Source organism: Mauremys mutica, chromosome 1 (genome assembly GCF_020497125.1).
Source record: "Mauremys mutica isolate MM-2020 ecotype Southern chromosome 1, ASM2049712v1, whole genome shotgun sequence".
Lineage (NCBI taxonomy): Eukaryota > Metazoa > Chordata > Testudines > Geoemydidae > Mauremys > Mauremys mutica.
The window spans coordinates 14,501,100-14,525,198 of NC_059072.1; the positions used below are offsets into that span (position 1 = coordinate 14,501,100).

The 24,099-nt window shown below is 38.7% G+C and overlaps 1 protein-coding gene across 3 annotated transcripts in view; it reads left to right on the plus strand.

Moving 5' to 3' along the window:
- The window catches only part of CELF2 (CUGBP Elav-like family member 2), a 451,780-nt gene that overhangs the window by 68,327 nt on the left and 359,354 nt on the right, over positions 1-24,099 (plus strand). For all 3 annotated transcript variants that reach the window (XM_045029015.1, XM_045029013.1, XM_045029014.1), the window contains exon 2: positions 19,321-19,356. Coding sequence is in view for 2 of the 3 variants with exons in the window: in XM_045029013.1 (XP_044884948.1) it covers positions 19,321-19,356 (36 nt within the window). In the remaining variant the exon portion in view is untranslated. The remainder of the gene's footprint in view (positions 1-19,320; positions 19,357-24,099) is intronic.

Below are 24,099 nucleotides of genomic sequence, written 5' to 3' on the forward strand. Positions count from 1 at the left end.
ACACACTGGAATCTTGTTGGAAGGCTTGATTTAGACAACACCTATTTTGATTATCACTGTAACTGAAAAAGATTACGGGTAATGCAGGGGCCTATTCCTACACTTGTATCACAGTGTGATAGCCTTCTGCAGTCGTGCTTGCTTTAATCTAAACAATCAGCACACCTGGAGCCTTAAAACAATGACTTCCCCATTTGGACAAGTACGAGGAAGCAAATTTCCATCTCGCAAAGAGAGAGAAGAGAGAATTCTGCCAAGTATTTTAATGAGAAGGCAGGTCAGCAAGATCATAATTGTCTTTAATTTGCACTTCCAGAAGTTGTAACATTCACCTGCAGCTGAGTGGCACTCAGAAAAAGTGTGAAATTCTTCCCTACCTTTTGAAAACATTAAAGAAATGACTTCAGATCTGATATTTACAACAGAATGTCCTGCTGATGGACCAAACACATCCAGCATCAATAGGATATGCTTCTTTTTATCCATGGAGCTGAATGAGCGCTGCGAGTGGTGAACACTAAAATCAAATTCCATAGCATGCAGTTTTGCTTTTATTTTTTTTATCCTTCAAGAACATTTCCGAATGTTCAGACCTTTTTGTACACCAGTCCCATATTGAATTCTTACTGTTCTCTCTGAAGTCTTTAGAGACCAGGGAGAATTTGGTAACTCAGCTTATCTAGGTGTTTGTCTAGTTGGGTTATTTTTTAATAATGGAAAGAAGAGGTGGTTTTTCATAGTGCCCTCCCCATTCCCCCCCCCCCATCCCATCCCATCCCCACAGTGTTTCATCTCATCTCTTTAAAACTTCTTCTTTGCCCAATAAGAGATGAGTGAACGACACAGCCTTTCGTGAAAGTTTAATGTATCTGCTTCAGCATCATTGGTTTCCAGGATTCTTACAAGCACCTCATTTTGTTCTGTAGTATTTTGTACAATTCCTGTCCCCTTTTTAGATAATTTTTTACAAGCAATACCCTGAGGCTTTAACTTCCTTCAACTATTTCACTTACTGTTAGATTTTGGTTCTTTCTTTTATATCCCCCTTCTTAACTTGTTCTTTTGTGGAGAACAGTTTCCCTTCAGTCTTTTTATACCATGGGAGGCAACTGTGGGTGGTTACAGCTGACATGTGTGCTTCAGAATTTTGTAGCTTTTGTTCGAAAAATTTACCATTCCATCTGTCTTTTTGTTAAACTAGCTGAGTGGCACGTCTCTGTACTGGGGGATCTTACAGCTCTTGGGCATGGGTGTGACCTGGGTCCCATAATTCCAGAGGGGCCCCAGAGGAGTAATTACTTCTTCCACAGACAGAACTCTTGGGGTCCAAAGGTTGACCTCTATCTCTGAGTTCCTTGTCAGAGAGATGCTGATGAGAGGGCTACTAACATGGAGTGTATCGTAGAATACCAGGGTTGGAAGGGACCTCAGGAGGTCATCTAGTCTAACCCCCTGCTCAAAGCAGGACCAAATCCAGACAGATTTTTACCCCAGTTCCCTAAATGGCCCCCTCAAGGATTGAACTCACAACCCTGGGTTTAGCCAGTGCTCAAACTATTGAGCTATCCCTCCCCCCTTAAAGGTTGCAGACATTAATCCCTGCTGGAAGCTCCCTGTGTTGATGGGAGCTGAGGAAAATGGCTGGCTATTCCTTTAAATCCAATACATCTACTGCTGCAGCACCTGATGGAAGGCAGCTACCCCAGGAGAGCAATAAGCAACCTCTTTAGCTAGCCATCAGCATTAGCAGGCAGACATGATAGTGGGTGAGGGATGGTGAGAGGGAGAACATTGAGGATGGGAAGAATAAGGAAAAGGGCTTCCAAGGATGGAGTTGAAGGCATAAGTAGCAGCTAGTTTGGATTAGAATGGATATTTAGAGTAAGTGAATGGGGAGGGGACACTTATCGTTCCCTAGGTTTATCTCCCACTTCAAAGTTTTGGTTGCGGCCCATCTGAGCACTGATGTTCCCCGCCGCCCGCACACCCAAGCCGGAGCTCTACACAACCTCACTTAAGGGGACATTGTGTTCTAATACTATGACATTTGCAAAGCAAGTATCCTTAACGTCATTGTTATAGAGACCTTTTTCCCCCTTCCTTGTGCCAGATATCAACGTCCGTCGTATGCAATAGAATCTGAGCTTATACGTCTCCTGGCATTGGAAAGGGCATTTCTCTTTTTGTAAACGTTGAAATGTTCCGCAGCTCATGGTTTTAGTTTTAAATATAGCAAAAACATTTTGCTCAATATAGAAGATTGATTTAGTTCCAGCATCTGGCATGTGTTAATTTTAAAACGGTAACATAAAAAACAGTAAAATAGAGTTTACTCAAATTAGAATTTCAACGGCAATTTAGTCTCCATTTTGTTACTTTTCAAACTGAACAAGGACGCTTGTCATGAAACTACAAACAAATTCCCACTCTCTTAATGAACTGAACAGGCCTAGCTGCTTTTTTCCCCAAATCGCTTACAATTTACATTGGCAATGGGCTGAAGGCTAAACATTTTCAATCTCGATTTTAAACACACCTAATGTTTGTGCATGTTTGGGTCTGGAGCTTTGGTTCAGGGCAACATCCAAATATCCATGATTCTAGTTACTTCTTGTTTACTGTTCTGAACGTTTGTTTGTTTGTTTTTGTTTGCAGTGATTCTGAGTACAAGCTAAAGTCACATGAAACTTGTGGCTCAACTTCATGTCAGTTGAGTGAATCGTATTTCTGTTTTATGTGTTTTTTTTTCTTGCTTCTTCACCCTGCCCCACTTTCCATGATACATGCCATGTGATATATTTTACGTTGCTATGATTTTCTTTGTAGCTATGATCCTGACTTCTGTGCATTGCATGAACAATGTCTGTCTGTCTGATATGGAGGGATTAAACTTGGAGGATCTAAGAATTAAAGAGATCCTCCGCTTTTCTTTCTCGTGGGTATTTTATGTTCTTTCTTTCTTTTTCTTTAAGGTAAAGGTAATCATCTACAAGACAGGGAGCATGATTTGCGCTTTGAGAGGAGGATTCAAATGTTTCTCACTGAGATTTACTTTGTGTTGCATTGGCCCCCAGTTTCACCAGAATTGCAGCCCTGAAAACTTCTAACTTTATGAAGTCTTTTGGCATACCTAGCCAAATTTTGGCTTTGTAGGCCTCGTCTCAAGTTTAATTACAAAACTTTTGTTCAACCTTCATGGAAAATTCAGGTCCCAGTTTTGGGATAAGAGCCTAGAAGATTGGTGGTGGGAAGGAGGTCCTTAGTTTTTTTGTTTTTTGTTTTTTGTTTTTAAGAGAACCTCTGCAAACCCACTACCTAGAAGCCTATTGTGCATGAATGTCACCACCCAAACAAACAAACAAACAAAAAAACTAACACATTCTCTTTGCCCGGAGCACTTTATCTCATTCTTGCAGGGGTATTCACATCCATAATTCCAACTAATTTTAAAAGACAGTTAATCAGTTAAATCCATCTGACTCTGTGGGAGAACGAGCTCTATCCAGCAAGTCAAGTCTGCTTCATCTGCACCTAGAAATATAGGCAATGGTTACTTTAGCTACCATGTCATGCTTCAGCTAAATGCATATACATGATTGCAAGAGATCATATTTTTTTTCCACTGGCCTCTGTCATAGTTGTTAAGTCTGTGGAAAGGAGTTAAATGATTAATGTTGCCAAGCCTAAGATAAAGTGGATTTTTGGTTGATTGTGGTTTTATTTAAGATTTCAAGAATACCAGAGAGAGGGGGTGTTCCGGGTTTGGGGATTTAAAGGCATTCCTTTAATTTCACAAAGTAATAAGTGAATGGGTTACTTTCATAATATCTTCCAGTATTTGTATTACAGCATTGCTTACAGTGCCCCGACAAAGGTTGGCCCTCCATCGGCTCCGTGTTCTACAAGCACGGCAAACGTTGGGTGGGAAAACAGAGGCGCACAGAGATGAAGTGGCTTTTCCAAGTTCCCACAGCGGGTCAGTGGCAAGGCCAAAAATAAAACCCTAGATTTCCTGATTCCCAATCCACTAGTCCATGCTATCTATGTACCCAAAGGGCTCCATCCTGTGGAAGATATATGGGACTGGAAGGGCTCACCAGTATCACCCAGCACGTGTAATTTGATATCTCTGTTTATGTCAGGACATGAATTCATTTTGTAACATTAGGAAATGATGCATTACTCACCTGGAGAATTTCACGTGACATATCTTCATGTAGAAGAAGCTGTGGCATACATAACATTTAATTGCTGCTCTTCTGTGGCTTAAAATTGAGGGCAGCTTCAAAAATGAGGGTGGCTTCTATTAAATTTAATTACTTTCCCCTGCAGCTTGCATGGTTACTAATCGGGGTAGCTTCTAAACAAAGATTTAGTTGCTATCCTTTAATGAATGGGAAGTGATGGGAAAGTAGTCTATAAAATAGAGACACATAACGTGCCTTTTATACCAACCTTAATTTAATAATGATAATAAAAAAGCAAGCTGACCGTAACATCCAAACGCAATGTTTCAAATGTTACTTTAAAAAAAAAAAAAAAAAAAAAAGCATTTTCCAAGCTGAATTTGGCCTTGAAGCATTTAAGCAATGAAGCCTTCAATTTGTTCAAGTTCCTTTACAGATTTATGGGGTGAAACAGGTTAATGATGATTTTTTTTATAGAGTGTTCTATTGACTATAGCTGGCAGATCTGACAGTTAAAATGAAAATTGTTCCAGAAGCAACTTGAGTCAAACTAATTATTGGAGATGTTATAGGGATGTATAATTATATTCACCTTTTAAAAAAGAAAGGGGGAAAAATTATTACAAATGTGCTTTTTAAAGAACAAGTGGAGAAATAAAAGCTGTAATTGTTCTTAATTATAGTTAACTGTAATTGCACACAATTGCAATATGCAGCACATTAGCCGTAGATTAAGAAATCCTGGCATATATATAGTGCGCACAAGCAACTTCAAGAGAAGAGAGAGAGTTTTATGAATGCTGTTATGTATAATTTAGCTCTTTTACTTTTGATTCCATCCTTGTTGATTTGATTTTGGTTTTCATGGTTATTGTAGGGAGATAATTGCCAATGGGGAGGTTCTGCCACCGTGAGTTATCCTCTGCAGTTGAGTCAAAATGGCCACGTTCCAAAGGAAGCTGTCAGTTTTTAGATTAAAAACCGGTGCTTGGACCTGCATGGGCCAGATTTTCAAAGGTATTTAGGCACCTATAGATGTGGAAAAGAGCCTAACTCCCATAGATTTCAACCTGCTTAGGCACTTTTCAAAAGCATACTTGGTACCCATCTGCATCTTCAGGTGCCTGAGTACCTATGAATTAATGGTTCAAGTCATTAACTTTCAGGAAAAGTGTTCTTGGGCAAAAATCCATGAACTTGGGTACCTAAAGTTAGGTGATGGTTTCCGTATTATTCACCTAAATAAGAGTGCCCTAGTTTTTCAAAAGGGTACATGCAGCTCCTGTTAACTTCAATGAAACTCAGATCTTCTAAAACATCACACAGCTCTTATTGGGTGCCTAAATATGGATTTAGGCGCCTGGACTAAGACACCAGGTTTTGGGGCATGTGCTTATGTAAACTACTATTCATCAGTGTACACATGTCTTTGATGTCCATTCTTGTACATCTTTGAGCACTTCAGATGGGCTCTGCCAGCTCATCTGCCTGTGCCAGGATTGCTTCTAATATTTCAAACCTCTCAACCTCTTCATATTGTTTCAGGTTTCAGATCTAATAGGTCACTAATCTTAAGACCAGAAATAGGAGCTGTATAATTTTGGAACCATCAGGTTTCATTTATTTTTGCATGCCATCAGCTTGCTTAATGCATGTACAAAGGGAAATTATAGTCCCAGATCTAAGGAGCTGTCCATCTAAATCACACTGCATTGTAGTTTGGGGACACAGGGCAAATGTCAGTTCTTAAAGAGATGGAGATATGTTTGGGAGATAGTCAATCATTCAAAGGTTTTGCAGAAATATTGCATGTTCTTAAGAGAATAATTCAATCTAAGATGAGTAGTAGGTTGATGCACAAGGAGTTGGAAAAGGGTTCCGGGTCTAAGGCATGATGCACAAGATATCTAAAGACTGAAGGAGGGCAAAAGGGGTAAATAGGGGTGGTTAGTGAATAGTCAGGTAAGGAATGAATGAACGTAAAGCTGAAGGTATGGGTGAAGCTATTTTTGGAGTTAAGCATAAAAATTTTGAACTTGTTGCAGAAGAATTAGTAAAGGGAGAATCGAGGGAGAGCAGTCATGACAACTGGCAGACTCTGAATGAAAGAGCTCATTTCAAATGGCTGCACTATAGCATTAGCATAACTGTTACAGGGCTCCTAATGAGCCAATTTGAGTAATATTTCTTGACAACAGGTTTTTTTTTTATGCCTCTTCATTAAACAGAAAATATATAAAGGCTGAAATCCAAATAGCATCCAATTTGGATACAGTTTTATCATTCTGACATTAAGTATAGATGGATGGATTGACCCTGATCTGAACATCTTGAAGGATAATGCTAGTTAGTGGAAGCTACTTAATGTGGAATTAACTGTGTATACATTTGTGTATGTGTCCCTGGAAAAGCTAATAATATGATTCTGAATGCAAAACATGTTCACCAGTCCCCTTTGTTAATACATAAGCATTGCTTGTGCTCTCCAATAAAATATTATTTCTGTGCTACTTCTGTAATTACATTTAATAATCAGCTCTCACAGTCCAATAGTATTAAATGTAGGAGTCTTTTCAACAAACTATGATAAATAGCTGTTTGCAGAACTGTTGTACTTGAGCAAGCTTTATAGCTCTCTTTGAAAGATTTGTCATTTTCCTAATGCAGCTTCAAAAAGCTCCTAAGCTTTGCTGTGTGGCTCCACTCTTCTCTTCCCCCCCTCCCCACCCCCACTCCCTTTTGTCTGTGAATGTAGCTGGGTAAATGAAGCTTAATGTGCCATTTCCAAGCACTATGACACTCCTCCAGGGCTGGTTACATTTACCATTGCTAAAGTCTAAATAAGTGAGTTTTAATGAGCAGGAATGCTTGCTAATAGCTGATTCAGGTACTTAGTAGCCCATGGTATTTAACTGTGGTGGAATTACAGACCATAAATGGTCTGATGATTAATAGATGTACCAGCTATGTATTGCAGCCTAATAGTTCCTTAATGGCACAAACTATCTTAAGAACATACTATTGTTTTGGAGGTTCATGTGGGAGAAAAGGCCTAGCTTAGATGTATGTCCTGATGACATTAAAAAAAAATCCATAAAACCATTAATAAACTAGTGAGAGAAAAGTAGTACTTGTGCACTTTGGCTTCCCCAAGAAGCTTGGTCAGCAGATTTACTCTTTCTTTAGAACTGAAGAAGAGTTCCATGTAGCTCGAAAGCTTGTCTCACCAGAAGAAATTACTCCAATAAAAGATATTACCTCAGCCACCTTGTCTCTCTATTATTCTGGGACTTACACAGCTACAGCAACACTGCATAAACTCTAATAGGTCCCCCCCCCCATGCAGGCAGAATGATGCAATAGGCCAGATTGTAGCCACATTCTCATCCATTCATACTCCATTTCTGTGCAGTGGCAGAATTTAGTTAGTGAGGGCAGAATTTGACCGTATTGTTTAAATGGTTCTGGGGGGGAGACCAAAAAAAACCTAAAGCAGTTGTAGATGGAATAAAGAAAACACGACAGCCGAAAAATAGTGACTAAAAGAACTGTGGTATGTGGTGAGTCATGGAAGAATCAGGTAACTCAATCCAGAGGGATAGACTTCAGCATACATACAAAAATCATGCAAGTGCTGGAGCTCTCCTCCCCTACTCAGCCCCATTTTTGTTAGTTATCTTTAGTGAAAGTCAGGGACAGGACATGGGCTTCCATGAATTTTTGTTTATTGTCCATGACCTGTCCCTGACTTTCACTAAAAATAACCCTAGCAAAATCTTAACCTTACTCACTATCTCCATCACCTCATAGACTTTAACGTCCGAAGGGCCCATAATGATCATCCAGTCTGATATCCTGCACGTCGTAGGCCACAGAACATCTAGCTCACTTCCTCCACCCCGCTTCCCTCCTGGGATAAGAGTGTAGGGGAATAATATCAGGAATAAAATAATTAATTGGTGATTGTGTATAATGGCTTTGTTCTTGATTTAATCAATAAGGGATACACACAATAACTAACACAACAGATGGACAAATGTTTAAATATGTTAATGATTGGAATACAAGGTATTATTTACACAGTCATATTATTTTAGTGTCCTATTATCTTCGTTGAGTTTGGGCTGTTTCTCCCAAAGTGTTTCATCATCTTTGCTCCAGAGACAATGCAATGAGGCCATGAGAACAGATTTTTCTCATGAGATTTCAGGTACTTTCTTGTTTCTGTGCAGTGAAAGTAGCTGCTCTCCGAATTAGAAGCAGGAAGTAGCAAGAATATTGAGCCTATTGTCTTGTGTTTGGCAACCCAGTTTTGCAGAACCAAGAAGTGTGCATATTAAATCAGAGAGAGACCCCCAAAGTGTCCCCTCAGATCTATTAACTAATCTAGTTTAGGTACTCCTAACGTACTTCTCCCGTTGGTACCTAATCTAGATCCAAACTCCCCTGAATGTAAAGGGTGTGTTCAAATATTCAGAGTTCATGAATGTGCTCACTTTTACTTCAAATAAGGTTCCAATCAGCATTTGAACTTACAGGCACTTAAACAAATCTCTAAACTTTACGGGGTTTGCCCATCAGTCATTTTTAATGTAATTGTTTCAGTCCAATTATATTTCTCTAGATCAGAGGCAAAAATAAATTTCTTTAAACTTGGCACTGGAGGAAAATCAAGGGTTACTTTTCCAAAATTACAGCACTTGACTAAGCTCAAAGCTCCCTCAGTGGTGCCAAGTCAGTGTGGGTTAGTGAAAATGTCCAATCCCATGAAATCCCACAGGTTTTAGGCTATTACAATGTGTAAAATCCTGCAAAGTCCATTGATTTAACCCAAATCTAAATTAAAAGGAAACAAGTTCATGATTAAACTGAAATGTGCACAACATTCTGCATATCTTATCCAATAAAGTGTAAATCGTTTTTTTAAAAAAACAACAACCGTACAGATTACACATTCGAGAACAAGTATTTACAATGTAATAAAAGCCTGTCTTCAGCATCAGAAGATATACATCCAGATTTTATACAGAACCTTAGCAATCAGAGATGGAAAAGACCATAATGGGTCATACTCCAGCCTTCTGCCTAGGTATGCCCACTCCTTGCAGTATTACTTAGGTTTAGTTGTTTGGTCTATTTCATATATCACAATGATTAGATGTCATGTTAGGTGTTCACCTATTGAGAGCCAAATTCTGCCTTCAGTTATATATCTGTGCATCTGAGGCACAGTCTGATCCCAAACTATTAAGATCTAGGGCTTAATTCTCAACTGTCTTGTTGTCACTTACACCTGTGCAATCTGATGCACTAGCATTTTACCTCAAGTGTCAACACAGCATGCAGGGCTATTGTCATAATTTCTTAATTCCATCTCTATCTGACATCTGGTGTGGGTCACCCCCTCAAACTTTCTACAAAGACGTGTGTAGCTAGCACTAGCGGGAATTCTCTCTACCTACCACAGTAAGGAAATAATAATCTGCTCTGCTCCATGTGGGGATAGAGGAGAGGAATGTCACCACTACCACCACCACTATCCATGGAGCAATTACAGACCCCTGAGGCTGCTGGAGAATCTCAGCCCCTGTTTTCTCTCTACGTAGGTAGAAAGAGGATAGGGGGGATCCCCAACAGAGCAAATCCTCCTGCATGCTCCTCCCTACCATCCCTTCTGTGTCCCCAGGGAGCTGAATACTGCACTTTGCCTGTGGTGATCTCTAGGCCCTCCAGCTTTTTCCTTTGAGTCCTGTTGTCAGCCTTGCTCACAGAAACCCCACCAGTAGAGCCTGCACGTACACAAAGAAGGAAGGTCTTGCAGCTAAGGCACTGGATTGGGCGCTCCGGTTTCAATTTCCACCTCTGCTACAGATTTCTTATATCTTCTTGAGTAATTTACATTATCTCTGTGCCTCCATAACCCATCTGCAAAATGAGGGTAATACTGCCTTTCTCCCACCGTTTTTGTCTGGCTCCTCTCTATGTAGATAGATCATAAGCTCTTTGGGGTGAGGGTTGTCTCAAAATATGTGTTTGGTCAGTACCTAGTACAAGGTACTAGTTGGGCCTCTCCTAGGGTGACCAGATAGTGTGAAAAATCAGCACTGAGATGGAGGGTAATAGGCGTCTAAGACCAGGCTCTGAATATCGCAACTGCCCCTATAAAATCGAGACATCTGGTCACCCTAGCCTCTCCATTCTACAGTAATACAAATCATAAGGCATCAGAGGTTTTCCCTATACTCTATAAAAAGCCTTCTAACCTATAGCACATTTCTTAAATAGTTGTTTCTTTAATGCAGCCAGAATTTTAGAAAATAAATAAATATTCATGTTTAGAAGGATATGGAAAATATGGTATAAGTCTATCGGAATGTATATTGTATTGAGGGCAAATATATCGTTGCGTGGTGCAAGCATGTTAAAATTTAGTAATATATGCAAGTCAGAAATGCTGGAGTAGCAAAGTTATAATAACGGAAACAACTGCCTTTAAAAATCATCCTGGGGCAAATGAGAAGCACGTCTGCACATGTCCTCTGTCTTATCACAGTCAGCTAGTTTTGCAAAGTGTTAGCCTGTACAGAAATAGACTATCCATGTGAACTTGCTACCTCACTTCCTAAAAAGTGTGTTCATATTGTGCTTGAACATCAAGCTCAGCAACAGTATGTGCAAATAATACTATTGCAAACATTATCAGTAGCCTTAGTGGAATTCTATTTCTTTTTTTTTAATATATAATTTTCACTGACATCAGTCTATTTTTAAGCAAACTTTTTAGATTGATTTTCATTTTTTTAATTTGAAGTTGCATAAAATGATGGGATTTATGCTTTTTTTTCCAATTTTTATCTATTTAAATTTTCACAGTTGTAGGAATTTATGGGGGAGTCAGATAGTTAGTTAGTTATTTAATGACAGTAGAGGTTGAGACCCAGAAAGTTAAATCTTTATGACCCATTAAAATTGTCAACATCACATTTCAAAATATACAAAGTCCTTTTAAATCAACAAGTCACACTTATTTTTAGTATTCATTAGTTAGTCCATTGGTAACTAGCCTAATTCAAAAGTTGAAATCACAGGATTTTGACTTTTATAAATTCTCAAGCAATATTTTTCTTTCCATTGATAATAAAAATTTAAAGAAATATGTATTTTTTTCATCTGTGTGTGTATGGTGAAATCAATGTTTACCAACATTTACTAATTAAAAATCTAATCTTTCCATGCCTAATTATGATACCCATTTGATAGCTGACTCTATCATAATTAAGTGCATGTGTGTGTTCAATAGTCAGGACAGATATTAGTACTTTTTAACCTTTACACCATGGAAATCCTTGATTTTTGGAGAGTAGGTCCATCAGTGACTATTAGCCAAGATGGTTACGGATGTAACCCGTAGACCTCTGACTGCCAGAAGCCAGCGGGGGAGACGGGTGAATCTCTCCAAAATTGCCCTGTTCTGTACACTCCCCCTGAGGCCCTGGTACCAGCCACTGTCGGAAGACAGGATACTGGGCTAGAGGGACCATTGGTCTGACCCAATATGGCCATATTTTATGTTCGTGATCAATAAAAAGAAAAACCAAAAGTTCTTAAAGAGGTTAACTTTTTAAATATAAAATAATTTGTAACCATTTTGATTGTTGCCAATATCAGTTTAGTTATTTATAGGGCTTAATTCTGAAGAGGGGGCATTGTAGAAGTAAACAAAATAATGGGTAAATGAATCCATAGAAGAGAGAATAGCCCTCCTGTAGAAATCTGAGCCAGGATGATACAAAAGATTTTTTTTTCAAAGTTTTAGACAAAAACTCAAACTACATACTTTATTGAAATTGTTTATGGTGATGAAATCCCCCTCAAACCAAGGAAGTGTCCATATTAAGATCAGTAAGATCTCTCATCTCAACATGGAGTTTCAGTAGGTGCCATTCATTCCTTTAAGTCACTATTGAACCAATCCCCACTGCAGTACTGAGATGAGGAGACACAAGACAGTGCCTTTGAGGGTGCCATTTTTCAGCTGAGGGTACGTCTTCACTACCCGCCATATCGGCGGGTAGCAATCGATTTCTTGGGGATCGATATATCGCGTCTCATCTAGACGCGATATATTGATCCCCGAATGAGCTCCTGTCGACTCCGGAACTCCACCAACCCGAACGGCGGTAGCGGAGTCGACATGGGGAGCCGCGGACATCGATCCCGCGCAGTGAGGACAGTAGGTAATTTGATTTAAGATACTTCGACATAACGTAGCTGAAGTTGCGTATCTTAGATCGATTTCCCCCCGTAGTGTAGACCAGCCCTGAGATGTAAAATCAATGGCCTGACCATTTGTGGTCATGAAAGATCCCTTGGCACATTTCTGCAAGAGTAGAAGTATTAACTCCAATGTCCTGGTTAAATTCCAGTTTAGGTAGTCACATTCTTTCCTGCTTTAAATATACCCCCTTTGGTTTTAATCAGATGATTCTTCATTTCCTGATGTAAATTATAGTGCAGTTTTGCTTTGCACTGTTGAATAGTCACTGTCTTTTCACCCACTACTGAAATGCATGACCTAAGAGATGAACTAGTTCATGTATATCCGTGGAGTCTGGAAAGCTGTTTGTCATGGGTCTGGTTCAAACCCAGTTGAAGTCAATGAGATCAGTCCCTAGGTTATGGAATACTTTTTACAGGAATTGGAAGTTACAAATCTAAATTATTATGATTATCATTATCCACAATATTACAGGATGCTTTCTTTTGTATGTTACATCATGCCTATGGCAGATTTTCCTAGAGAAATACATAAAGACTCAAATGGTCAAATAGGATTATTTTCTTTTTTAAATTCTACTTCTATTTTATTCCTTTATTTCTGTTTGTAAAAAGGCTCCTTTCTGGGGCTATGGGTGCTTGTACAATCTTTAGAAAGCTACAGGACCTGACAATGAAACAGTGTGAATTGTCACCAAAATGAAAACCCTTTCCAACTCTTGCTCCTCTACAAATTGCTCCATCCCTGGAGTAATACGACCTGAGGATTAACAAATTTCAGCTTTGGCCAACCAGCAAGTCAAGTGAATTCTGTAGTCAAGAAGTGGGAACTGAAAACACCCTCTTCAACCAGGGCCTGTTGTTCAGGTACCCTCAGCTGATCTCATCTGCACTGTCACACAGTTGTCTTTGGTTGTGCAAAGACTGATCCTTGGAAGATGGAAAAGCTCTTGTGTTTCAGCCTCTAAATGAGCCTCTTAATTATATGATTAAACCAAAGAGCCAGATCCACAGCTGCAGTGACTCGACAGAGCTCCATTGACTTAAATAGTGCTACACTGATTTATGCCAGTTGAGGAATTGGTCCTGAAGAGTTTAATATGGTAGCGGAAGAATTTATCATTTTTTTTTTAATATAGAAGAGAACACAGATGGAGATCACGAGGGAATTAGAGTAACAGTCCAACTGTGTGTGTATTTGTGTTTTCCCCCTTTTATAGCTCTATATCGTGTTCAAATCAGTATATTTACATAACCACAGGTCTTACTGGAAAGAGGCTGTAATAATTTCCTAAATCCCAGTGGCCAGGTCATAATGTGGTTCCAAAAGCCATGTTATAACCTGATAATGTGCTGTCTTCTACTGGGTTTTACAATCGTGTTAAAGCACCATTTTAGAGAAACGAGAACCATTTCTAAGCATGGTTCTGACTAACATGGTTTGAAATCTACTCTTGATAAATCTCCTAATGTGGATATAGAGGGCTCCTGAGGCAATATGAATAACTCAACGCTCCTCTCTTTCCTACACCTCATTTTACCTCTTGGCAGAAGCACAGGACAGAATTCTGTCCTTTCAGGACTTTCAGGAAAAAAAGCAGCATGCAGAGTTAAAACCTTTGAACCGTGAAATACAACCCCCTGAATGTAGGTGGTAGTAATAGCTGCCAGTCAGCCTCAATCAACGATACAATTTCTTAGTAAACCAAACAAATACAAACACAACACTTGGCAAACAGTACTGGGAATAGTTTTGAATAACTTTCTTAAGCAAAACTAGTAGGCAACAAGAATTTTAGTGCTTTTTATACAGATTTCCCTGCTTTTCTAATTGTACATATCGTTGAGTGAGATTTGACAAAACACACACTTACACACACACACACACACACACACTTACTCACACACACACACCCCCCCCAAGAATGCAAGTTTATGCATGCACATGTGCACACACCCCTCTGATTTCAGAGAGATGATTTCTCAGTTGCTCTAGTGAGGCCTCAAAACCCATGTATGTGTGTCACCTGGATTCTCCAGAGCCAAAAGAGAATGGTAACTTCTCAGTTCCCTTCAAACACTCCAGAATTTCCACAGTCTGAAGATCCTCACTGCAAGCAGCAGTTTCAGTCCACTGTGCCAATACCTGCCTGTTTTCTCTTTTCCAGTGGGATTTGGGAATCTGCAGCCTGTTTCCAAAGTGATGCAGGTGTTGGGATGCAGCCTCCTCAGTAGACATATCTCTTGATCCTGGGTTGATCAGCTGCTGAATCTACAGGGCTGGATCCAACTCCCATATTTATAACTTTCCTCCTTCTGAGCTGTGATTGGCTCAGCTGAGTCAACTTTCAGATGGTGGATGTGCGGAACCTGCAAGACTGCTTCCCCTTAATGGAAGTGGGTTACATAGAGAAGTCTTGACTTATACATGCCATGTCAAAGAAGGAAAAATGCTCAGTTCAATTTAGGTTGCACCTTCCCAAATGGAGCTGTATGCTCATTAACTCTCTGATCTGATAGCTGACAATTTAAGAGGCTATAACCTAATTTTATAGCATTGGTAAAATCATGTTCTGTTTTACACCCTTTTCACCCACCTTGACTTTAGTGAGGCTGTATGCAGTGTTAATCAGCCCTGTATCTTTTACAGGGCCGGCTCCAGACCCCAGCGCGCCAAGCGCGCGCTTGGGGCGGCGTGCTGCGGGAGGGCGGCAGGCGGCTCCGGTGGACCTCCCGCAGGCATGCCTGCGGGAGGTCCACCGGAGCCGCGGGACCAGTGGACCCTCCGCAGGCACGTCTGCGGGAGGTCCCCCGGAGCCACGGGACCGGCGACCGCCAGAGCGCCCCCCCCCACGGCGTGCCACCGTGCTTGGGGCAGCAGAAATCCTAGAGCCACCCCTGATCTTTTACATTGGATTTTCAAGGTCCTCCCAAACTTTTGGCAGGATCTTACAACATGCTGTTATGTAGCTTTTTCCCCTTGAGTATATTTTCTTGTTCTTGTTGATATATCCAAGAGTGACTTATTTTTTTAATAAACTTTTTTTTATTTTTGCTACAGATTCAATAAACACAAATGATGATTTACTGTGGTTGTCACTTGGGGTTAGTAGGAATATGAAAATGCGTTGTATAAATCTATGATCTGTTTCTTGAAACACTGCAGCATGGGTTTCCATTTGTTTTTGAAATAAACCTTTTTTTGGGTATTGCTAGATAAGAGATCTGCACCAGAAAGAGTTGTTCTCTACTGCACCAGGAATTTACTTTTGGACTAATATTTGTGCTATTCCCAATACTTGCAGCAGGATATTTACTGTGGTAAATGTAAGAACTGCAGACAGTAAATATTCAGTTTTTATTGGCACTCATTGCAAGGATTTATTTTTCACAGGGGAAACCCAGGTTTATTTCGTAGGAATGTCATGTGTTGCTTTTGCTAGGTCTTAATTTTTTTTTAATAGGGCTAAATATTTGCTTACCCAAATTCGCACTGCATGACAAAAATCTTCAGATAGAGAGAAACACGATTTCCCAGGTTTTTTTTGTTTTGTTTTGTTTTAAATAAAGCTTTTGTTAGAGAGTTATATTTTGGATTTGATCATGATTTCAAAACACATCTTCTTGTTAAAATAAAAAATTGATCTACAAAATGTGAAATTGACAATGCAATTAATCCCATAAAAAGTTTATGCTGCAGAGATATGCAGGTCGATTGTTTTAAATTAATAATTTGAAATTAATTTAAAATTAAAAGGTTGCTTTTATAGATCTAACGTCTTTACTCTTTGCTATGTTCAGGACTCCACATTCCAGCATTCCACTTCTTTTTAATTATCATTCCTTCACCTTGTCATTTCTCAGGGCATAAACTTTGCTCTTTAAAGTACAAGCATGTGGTCAGAGTACTGGGCCACATGTTACGTTGGAGTTTGTAGAATTCTGGTTTTGATCATATCATCACCCCTTGTGATTAAAATCTAGGCAGTCCCTTTGGGAAAAGGAATCGTTATCTCCTCTCCCACCTCAGGAGGTTTCTTACAAGTTCTTCTGTAAAAGGGGAAAGGGTGGGGATTACAGTGTATTAGAAAATGGTTAGTTCTGAAACCTGAAATGACCCTGTTAATGTTACAGAAAGCTTAATGCATTAGTGACTTTGAATTGTATAGATTGTGGGTTAAACTTGGGAAATCTAATCTCTAGAAACCAATGCTCAGTAGAGCCTAATGGAAATAAAATGTCTAAGAATTATAGCTACTCAAAAACTCTGCACAGAATCAAACCCAAATATGTGCTGCCCCGGTTTAGTTCCCTTTATTTCTTCTCCTCACTCTATTCCTCTTCCACCCACCCACCCATCCTTTTACTTCCTCCCAGGTCACTAATACTATTGCACTTTTAATAATAGGTGTCTGAGATAGAGAATAGCTAAATACCTGATTGATACCACTGGGGTTGAATTTGATGGCAATATACCGCTAACTAGGACCTTCAGTAGGGCCAGACGGTGCCTGGCTGGCCTGTAAGTGTGTGTGGTAGGGCGAAGAGCGTAAGTTGCCCCCCTGCCCCTGCACAGTTGTTGAATGCAGTCTCTGTATTTCCTGGAGCAAAGAGGACAATGAGGTCTGGGGAGGTGCCAAGGTTCTACTCCTGTGCACCAGCTAACAGGACTAGATGTGCACACCTTGAGGAGGAAAAGGGTGTAGCAACCCACATGGTGCATCTCTAAGCATAGGTGAGCTTCTTTCTGAGCCAGAACTCCACCTGAACCTCCCACAAGTCTTTCTGGCTCCACACTGGCCCCAGCCTGCTGGATGTGCCTGTATGACTTGGTGAAGACCGCAGCTGGGCAATACAAAAAAAAATGAAATTCAGTGTCCAGAAGAGCAAGGCAATGCATGTTGAAAGGGACAATTTTAATTCTTATAGAACCATGCGGCTTGTCAATTAACTGTAACCACAGAGGAAAAATATATTGGTATCCATGTGGGCTGCTCTAGGAAAACAACTGCTCAATGTGCTGCAATATCCAAAGATGTCAAATTGTATTATGGAAAGGTTGAAGAAAAATCCTTACAATATTGTAATGCAATTAGCCTGTTTTGTTTTGTTTTTTGTTTTTAATATCCCGTACACGTCTGGACATCCCATCTCGGAAAGTATATCGCAAGAAACAGGCCTCAGAGGAGATCAATGAAAATTATTAGAGGCAACAAAAATCTTCTGTATGAAAAGAGATTTAAAAGATTGACTATTTAAAGTAGGGCAGGAAAAAAGAGAGGTGACTTGCACAAACTCACACACACCCCTTTGCCGTGTGTATGTATATGATAATGAATAGCATAGAGGAAGGTAGATCAGATTTAACCATTGTCATAATACAAGAGCCAAAGCTACACCCAATGAAAAGAAAAGGCAACAAATTTTAAAACTGATCAAGCTTTTTGTACAAAGCGTAATCAATGTGACCCTTGCTACCACAAGGTGTTGTTGAGGCCAAGAGTTTAGCAGGATTCAAAAAGGATTATTGATATAAATTTATGTTAAGAATATAGCAGCTGTAGCAGACAGGGTAGAAATCTATGAGATCTTCCATCATGCTTTATGATGGGAAGGGTTCCTACATTTTTCACTGTGTGGACTGCCTCTTAAGGCCAAGGATTGCTTGTGAGCCAGATGCCCTTTCATTCCACAGTGTACCTATGACAGTTACATCAATTGCTGACATGGAAAACTGCTGTTAGGAAAGCATGTAATGTCTTTCAATGTAATGTTAGGAAAGCATAGGCTGTCTTGCAATGTCTGGAAATGAGGAGACAGCATCATGTAACCAGTGGCCTCTCTGCAGACAAGTGTTCATAGGCCATAGTTTGGGAACCTTGGCTTTGGAATATTAACAGAAGTTAGGGGGGAAAAAGTATTACTGTTGTTCTCCATTGTGTAGATTTATGTGGTTGTTTGAAAATCTGGTAGTGGACACCTTAGAAGGCAAGGTGCTAAGCGAGGTGGACCATTGGTGTGGTCCAGTATAACAGTCCCTATGTTTTTTGGTTTTAGGGTTTTACACAGAGGGTGGGAGGGGAAAAAAACTAGTTCAACATTCCAAAATTGATTGAATGGTTTGAAGCTATTTTACGGGGTTGCATGCTGGAATAAATCCAGGCCAGATGGATTTAGTAGGTGGAGAGCAGGTGTAGTAGTACAGTGATACATTTATATATACACCCCTTGTGTGGAGGTGATAGTCATGGGATGAATTGTGATAAATCATCCACCTTGGCCGACCCTCCCTGCCTTCTGCTCACCAATCCATTTCCCCTGAAATGTATTACCAACCCAAGAACAGCTTCGAGGAAGACCCCCCTTTTTTTTTTTTTAACTCGCATCTATCTGCCAGTAAAATGCTGCTTCATCTCCCAAATATGGTCCTTCCCACTTAAAAATTACCACTGCCCAAGGCCTAGAGTGGGAAGATTCAGTCCTGAAACAGTGGTGCTTCTGTAACATCACAGATTTAGCTGGTGTCCAGTAGCTGGTGCAGAGATAGAAAATGGGAGCTTTTTGCCATTGTGAAATGGGCCCACCGCTTCGTGCTAGCCCTGGAGGAAGCTGCAGAGTTGGAATTTAAAATAGCAATATAATTTTATGGATAGAAAAACTACACCTGGATAATGTAACAGTCAGAACTCGCACTAATAAAAATCTTGTGTATTGCTCTCCACCATGATGTGTTTCCTGTTTATTACATGCTTGTGCATATTGTCGCATGGACATATGGGGTGTGCGTGATCTTTGTCTTTAAAACGTTATAACCTCTGCAAACTCTAACCAATTTTCCCTTCTGTATATCTTGCAGAGAGACTGCCACAGAGTTAGCTGGAACATTACCAAGGTAAGCAAGCTGTTCTAAACTAATCTGTATATCTGCTTCTGGTAGCTGAAAGAAGCCTGTCAGGGTGTGGGGGAGGCAACATGGACATATGGAGAAAACAGCGTTTTGATTTGTTTGCCTTACCCAGTAAAATGGCTGTAAAGTGCTGTGGCCCCCAAGAACAGATCATTTTAAATCAACATGTTTAAACTGCTTTGAGGTTCAGCTCAGTTGGCTACCACCTGAAGAAAAGCATCCCAGACTTGGTTTCCTGCCACGTTCAAACTAGGTACATTTTAGGTGGTTTCGATGTTGCCTTAGATTTTAACAGTGAGGGAAAAGTCAGTTGTGAAAATCCAAATCCAAAATGTTCTTTCATTGGGAAAGCGGAAGAACCAAATAGATCTGATCTTCCGACCTTTAGAGAGGACCTTCTTGTGGTCAGAGGAGACAATTACAAGGCTGTAATCCTGGAGATGAAAATTATTCAAACAACTGAAAAAAATATGGAGTGGCATCCTGAATTCTATTAAGTGACAGGTTACATTCTGAATATCCAGGAACAATGCATGTGGTCCCTTTGCATCTCATTTCACCCCAGCTTCTTTATTATTGAATTGTGTGGGTTTTTTAATGAGCGTAGTTATTTTTCAGTGAATATTATATTGTAGTTTGACATATATTCATAATGAAAATGTGTAAAATGCAAACCCTGAAATCCTCATTGCAGTTATAAAATCATTTTTTTTAACAACATGGTGGTAAAAATATTTGACACATCGGCTATTTCTCATTCCAAGGCAGCTAAAAAAAAATCTGCTCAACTTTTTTGGAGGGTCATGTGAGATCCAAATGTTCGTTCATTGGAAAAGCAGGCGAACCACGTTTGTTTATGGTGAGAATCATGGCCGGACTTATTTCTAACATACAGTGACAAGGTGTATTGTTCCTTCATTTGATGGATATTTTTCTTTGGTTGTTTTCAAGGAATGTTTGCAGATACAGCCTAGTTGAATACAGCTAGGTCTTTCTGTTATTATCCTCTTTTTAGGTTTCCTGTCCTTTATTATCTTCAAATGTGCAATGAAATATGTTGGTGCAGTTTAACAAGGCATCTGAAATTCTGTTTATTCTCTGGGTAATGATCTGTGTGGTACATGACACATAGGGATTTTTATTCTTTGTAGTCATAAAGGAATGCTTACAATTCTGCATCTGGGAAAAATGAAAATAGAGATTCAACAGCAGCTGACTAGTTAATCCTTCCTTGAAGACATTGGTATTTACTATGTTTCATCATAATTTAGTTGCCGTTTTCACTAGTTTTTAAGGATAGAGTATTTCCAATCTGATTGCACTGCATGTCATTAACTTCACTTTGACTTGGCATTAGTTGACAATATATAGTGAAAATATGAAACCTTTGTGCAGCAGAAGTGAATTCTTCCCTGGTAGTTTTTAAATGCTTTGAAGTTAAAATGGAAAAAAAACTACACTAGGAGCTTGAGTAAGCATCCAGTTTCTGTCTCACTGCTAATGGAAACCTTACTGTGTGTTTCAGTTCTTGCCACAGCTGAAATTAAAGGCTGGTGGTAATATGTCACAAGTAGAAATTAGATTATATGAGCAATGTGCATGAGGCATTGTAATTGTATTATAAATATTAAAGCCAATGATTTTGTCTAGATTAAAACAAATGTTTACAGCTGTGTGAGTGTTGGCATTCTACTAGTCTTCAAGCTTTTCTCTGGTGTGACCTGTTGTTGCTTTTGTTTCAGCAGTAGACTTTTTTGATTTACTTTTTGTTGATTCGTTTTTTATATATATATATTCTTTGTTCAAAGTGCAAATGAATACTTTTGATATTAACAGTTCATAAATTTAGAACCTAATCCAAGAATTTTTTTTTTCTTCTGTCGATGCTGATTTTCTTCCCAAAACGGTTCATTTCAATAGACACAGTTTAGGTAGTGGGATTTTCAAAATATAAAAGAAATAAGTGTTCTTCTGTAGATGCTGTGCTAGCCACACATTTGCCTAATGAGACAAAGACAAACAAACACAAAGGGGCACTCGGCTGCAGTGCCGAATATTAAATCTTATCTATGTAATTAAACATAATAACTTTTCTCTGTTTACAAATAGTCATAAGCATATACGTGGTATAAATTGCTCAAATCCTTTCCTTCATTAGTAAACTTGCCCAAAAGAATCTCTTCTTTAACCCTGCAGAGGGTACGCTGTGTATTTGTCTGCTCATCTGAAGGATGTCAGCATTTTCAGGGTTAATGGTGCCTCCAGGGGTTTTCTGGCTTTGTCAACATAATAAAAATAAATATTTCTTTCCAAATTTTATACACAGATTAATTGGATTATATATAAAAAAGTGGGTGCTTCTATTTCCCAGAAAAGAGTTTATAAATTAGGAAACATGTTTTCTTTCTCTACTATCCTAATTAAGACTCATGAGTGTGTGTTCAGAAAGTAAAGGTAAGAAAATAATCCCTGTTAAAACACAGGAGGGTTGTTCTGGGTTGTTGTTTTTTTTCATGTTGGCATCAGCCATCAAATGCTGTTGAGCATTTTCTAAATAATTATTTTAAATAGTAAGACACGTTTTCTTCTGATTTACTTAGCCAAAAGATTCACCAACAGATTTCATCAGTGCTTAGGGTCAAGATGGAAAAAATTGAAAAAACTGATTTTTGTAAACTTCTGTTAGAAGGAAATTTAATGGTGTTTGTAGAAAGATATAAATTAGAAACAAATACATGACAGGTTTAACTGCAAGAACTTGATAGCTAGGTTTTATACTGTGTGTCTTTTTCTTTACTGGCTTATTTCCGTTGATATGTTTAGATAATACAGAATAGAGAGAGAATTGATTTTAAACTTAAAATGCAATTGATTCAACTTCATTATTATATATGTATGAGCCCATGGATTTTTGTTTTTTCGAAGAAAGGTTTTCTATGTATAACAGCACATCAAAGGAAAGATCTTCATAAGGAAAACTTCATAATATTGTTAGATTGTTCATTGCATGACCTATTTAGAGTACTCAGATTCTTCTTGTTGTAGACTACATAATTAAATTTTAAATGGAACATGATAAAGAAATTATACTGGTGATCTCCGGAGACTTGAATACCCGATTTGGCTCTTTACAAGAGTGTAGCAAAGGCATATTTTAAAATTTAATAAAGGTCTGGCCTCATTTTTTCCTTTTAGATTTTCTAGAGCTGCTGTGCCAGTCCTGTTCCAAAGCTACTTTTGCAGATCTATATTATCTACGTTACCTGAAATAACAGATCAAAATATATTTCTTAAAAGTACGTTTATCTTGACTTGAGAAATCCGTTATTTAAGCATGATACAGTATAGCTGATCAATCAAACTCGTCTCATAAAACCTACAGTTCCTGAATTTGTAGCTGTAGAAAATAGGGCTTCATCTTGTTTTGGTAACATTAGCGTTGTCCTTGGAACATATCAAGCAAAAGAGGCAGAGTATTATTTTGTTGCAAGAGGCATTTTGCAATGTAGACTGCCTATTCTCAGAGCATAAATTGCACTCCATGCAGGGGTCAAAGAGACAGACAGCACAGCCAAGGAATAAAGAAGAATATTTGGCTTCCACATCTAAGGAGCCATTCCAGTTTCTAGGGTAAATAAATCATGTGTTCTAACCTTCCATGTTTTTTTTTATATATATTTAAAGAGAAATAATCTGTATAAAATCCTATATTTAAAATATGTATCTCTTTACTATTATACTAATAACATCTTAGGTTATTACCACTAAAAGAAAATTTAAGAAAATTCTTATTTACTTGCTGTGTTTTGTGCTGCTGGCTTAATTTTGCATTTCATTCATCAGTACATCGGAGAATGATGTGAACCGGTCACTTCCTGTACTAACCCAGGGCTGTGGTTTGCATTTCCAGAACTCCAGGGAAATGTGTAAAATGCCCGTGTAAATAAAAGTAACAATAGAGCCAAGAGTTTTTATTGAAATTTGATCAAAATTTGGGTAAGGTTTTTTAACTACACTGTGCTATTAATTGGCCTCTTCAAAAAAAAATGAAATAAAATAAAATAAAAAAGAAAAGGAAAAGAAGGTGGGGGGAAAAAAAGAACAAAACTAACATCTGCATTAAAAATACAATAGATGTTAAAATACAAAGCACCAAAAGAAGACAGGGACATATTAAAATACAGGCTAATAGTCTTTATTTGAGTTCTGTGACTGTACATGTGTTTAAACAATATATGTTATCAGCGAAGGTCAAAGTTTACAGTACATTATGACTTTGAATTTCTTGGCATTCATATGGGATTTGTCTGTAAAATTTCCAAAGGTGCACAAGTCCCATTTTCATAAGAGACTTGCTCGTTTAGGCACAAAGTCTCACTGAGAACTAATGGGATATAGGCTACCAAGTGCCTAAGTCACTTTGACAATGGAATGTAGGCTCTGAAGTATGCTTCAGCTGAAGTGTGTAAAATTTTCAAAAGCCTACAACTTCACTCTTATTGAAATATAATAGTTAAGCTTTTATCTAAAGGGAAAAATAAAATTGACAGCCCACCATATGACAGGAAAAGTGAAATCTCTTGATTGCTAACTGACAGCCATTTTTATGATACCATTGTGTTATGGAATGATCTGCCTTCCAAGGAGCTAAGTATACCAGATTTTGAAACATTACTGCCTTGACAGACATAATCCAAGTAACTGCTTGTAAATTCTGGGTGAATTATA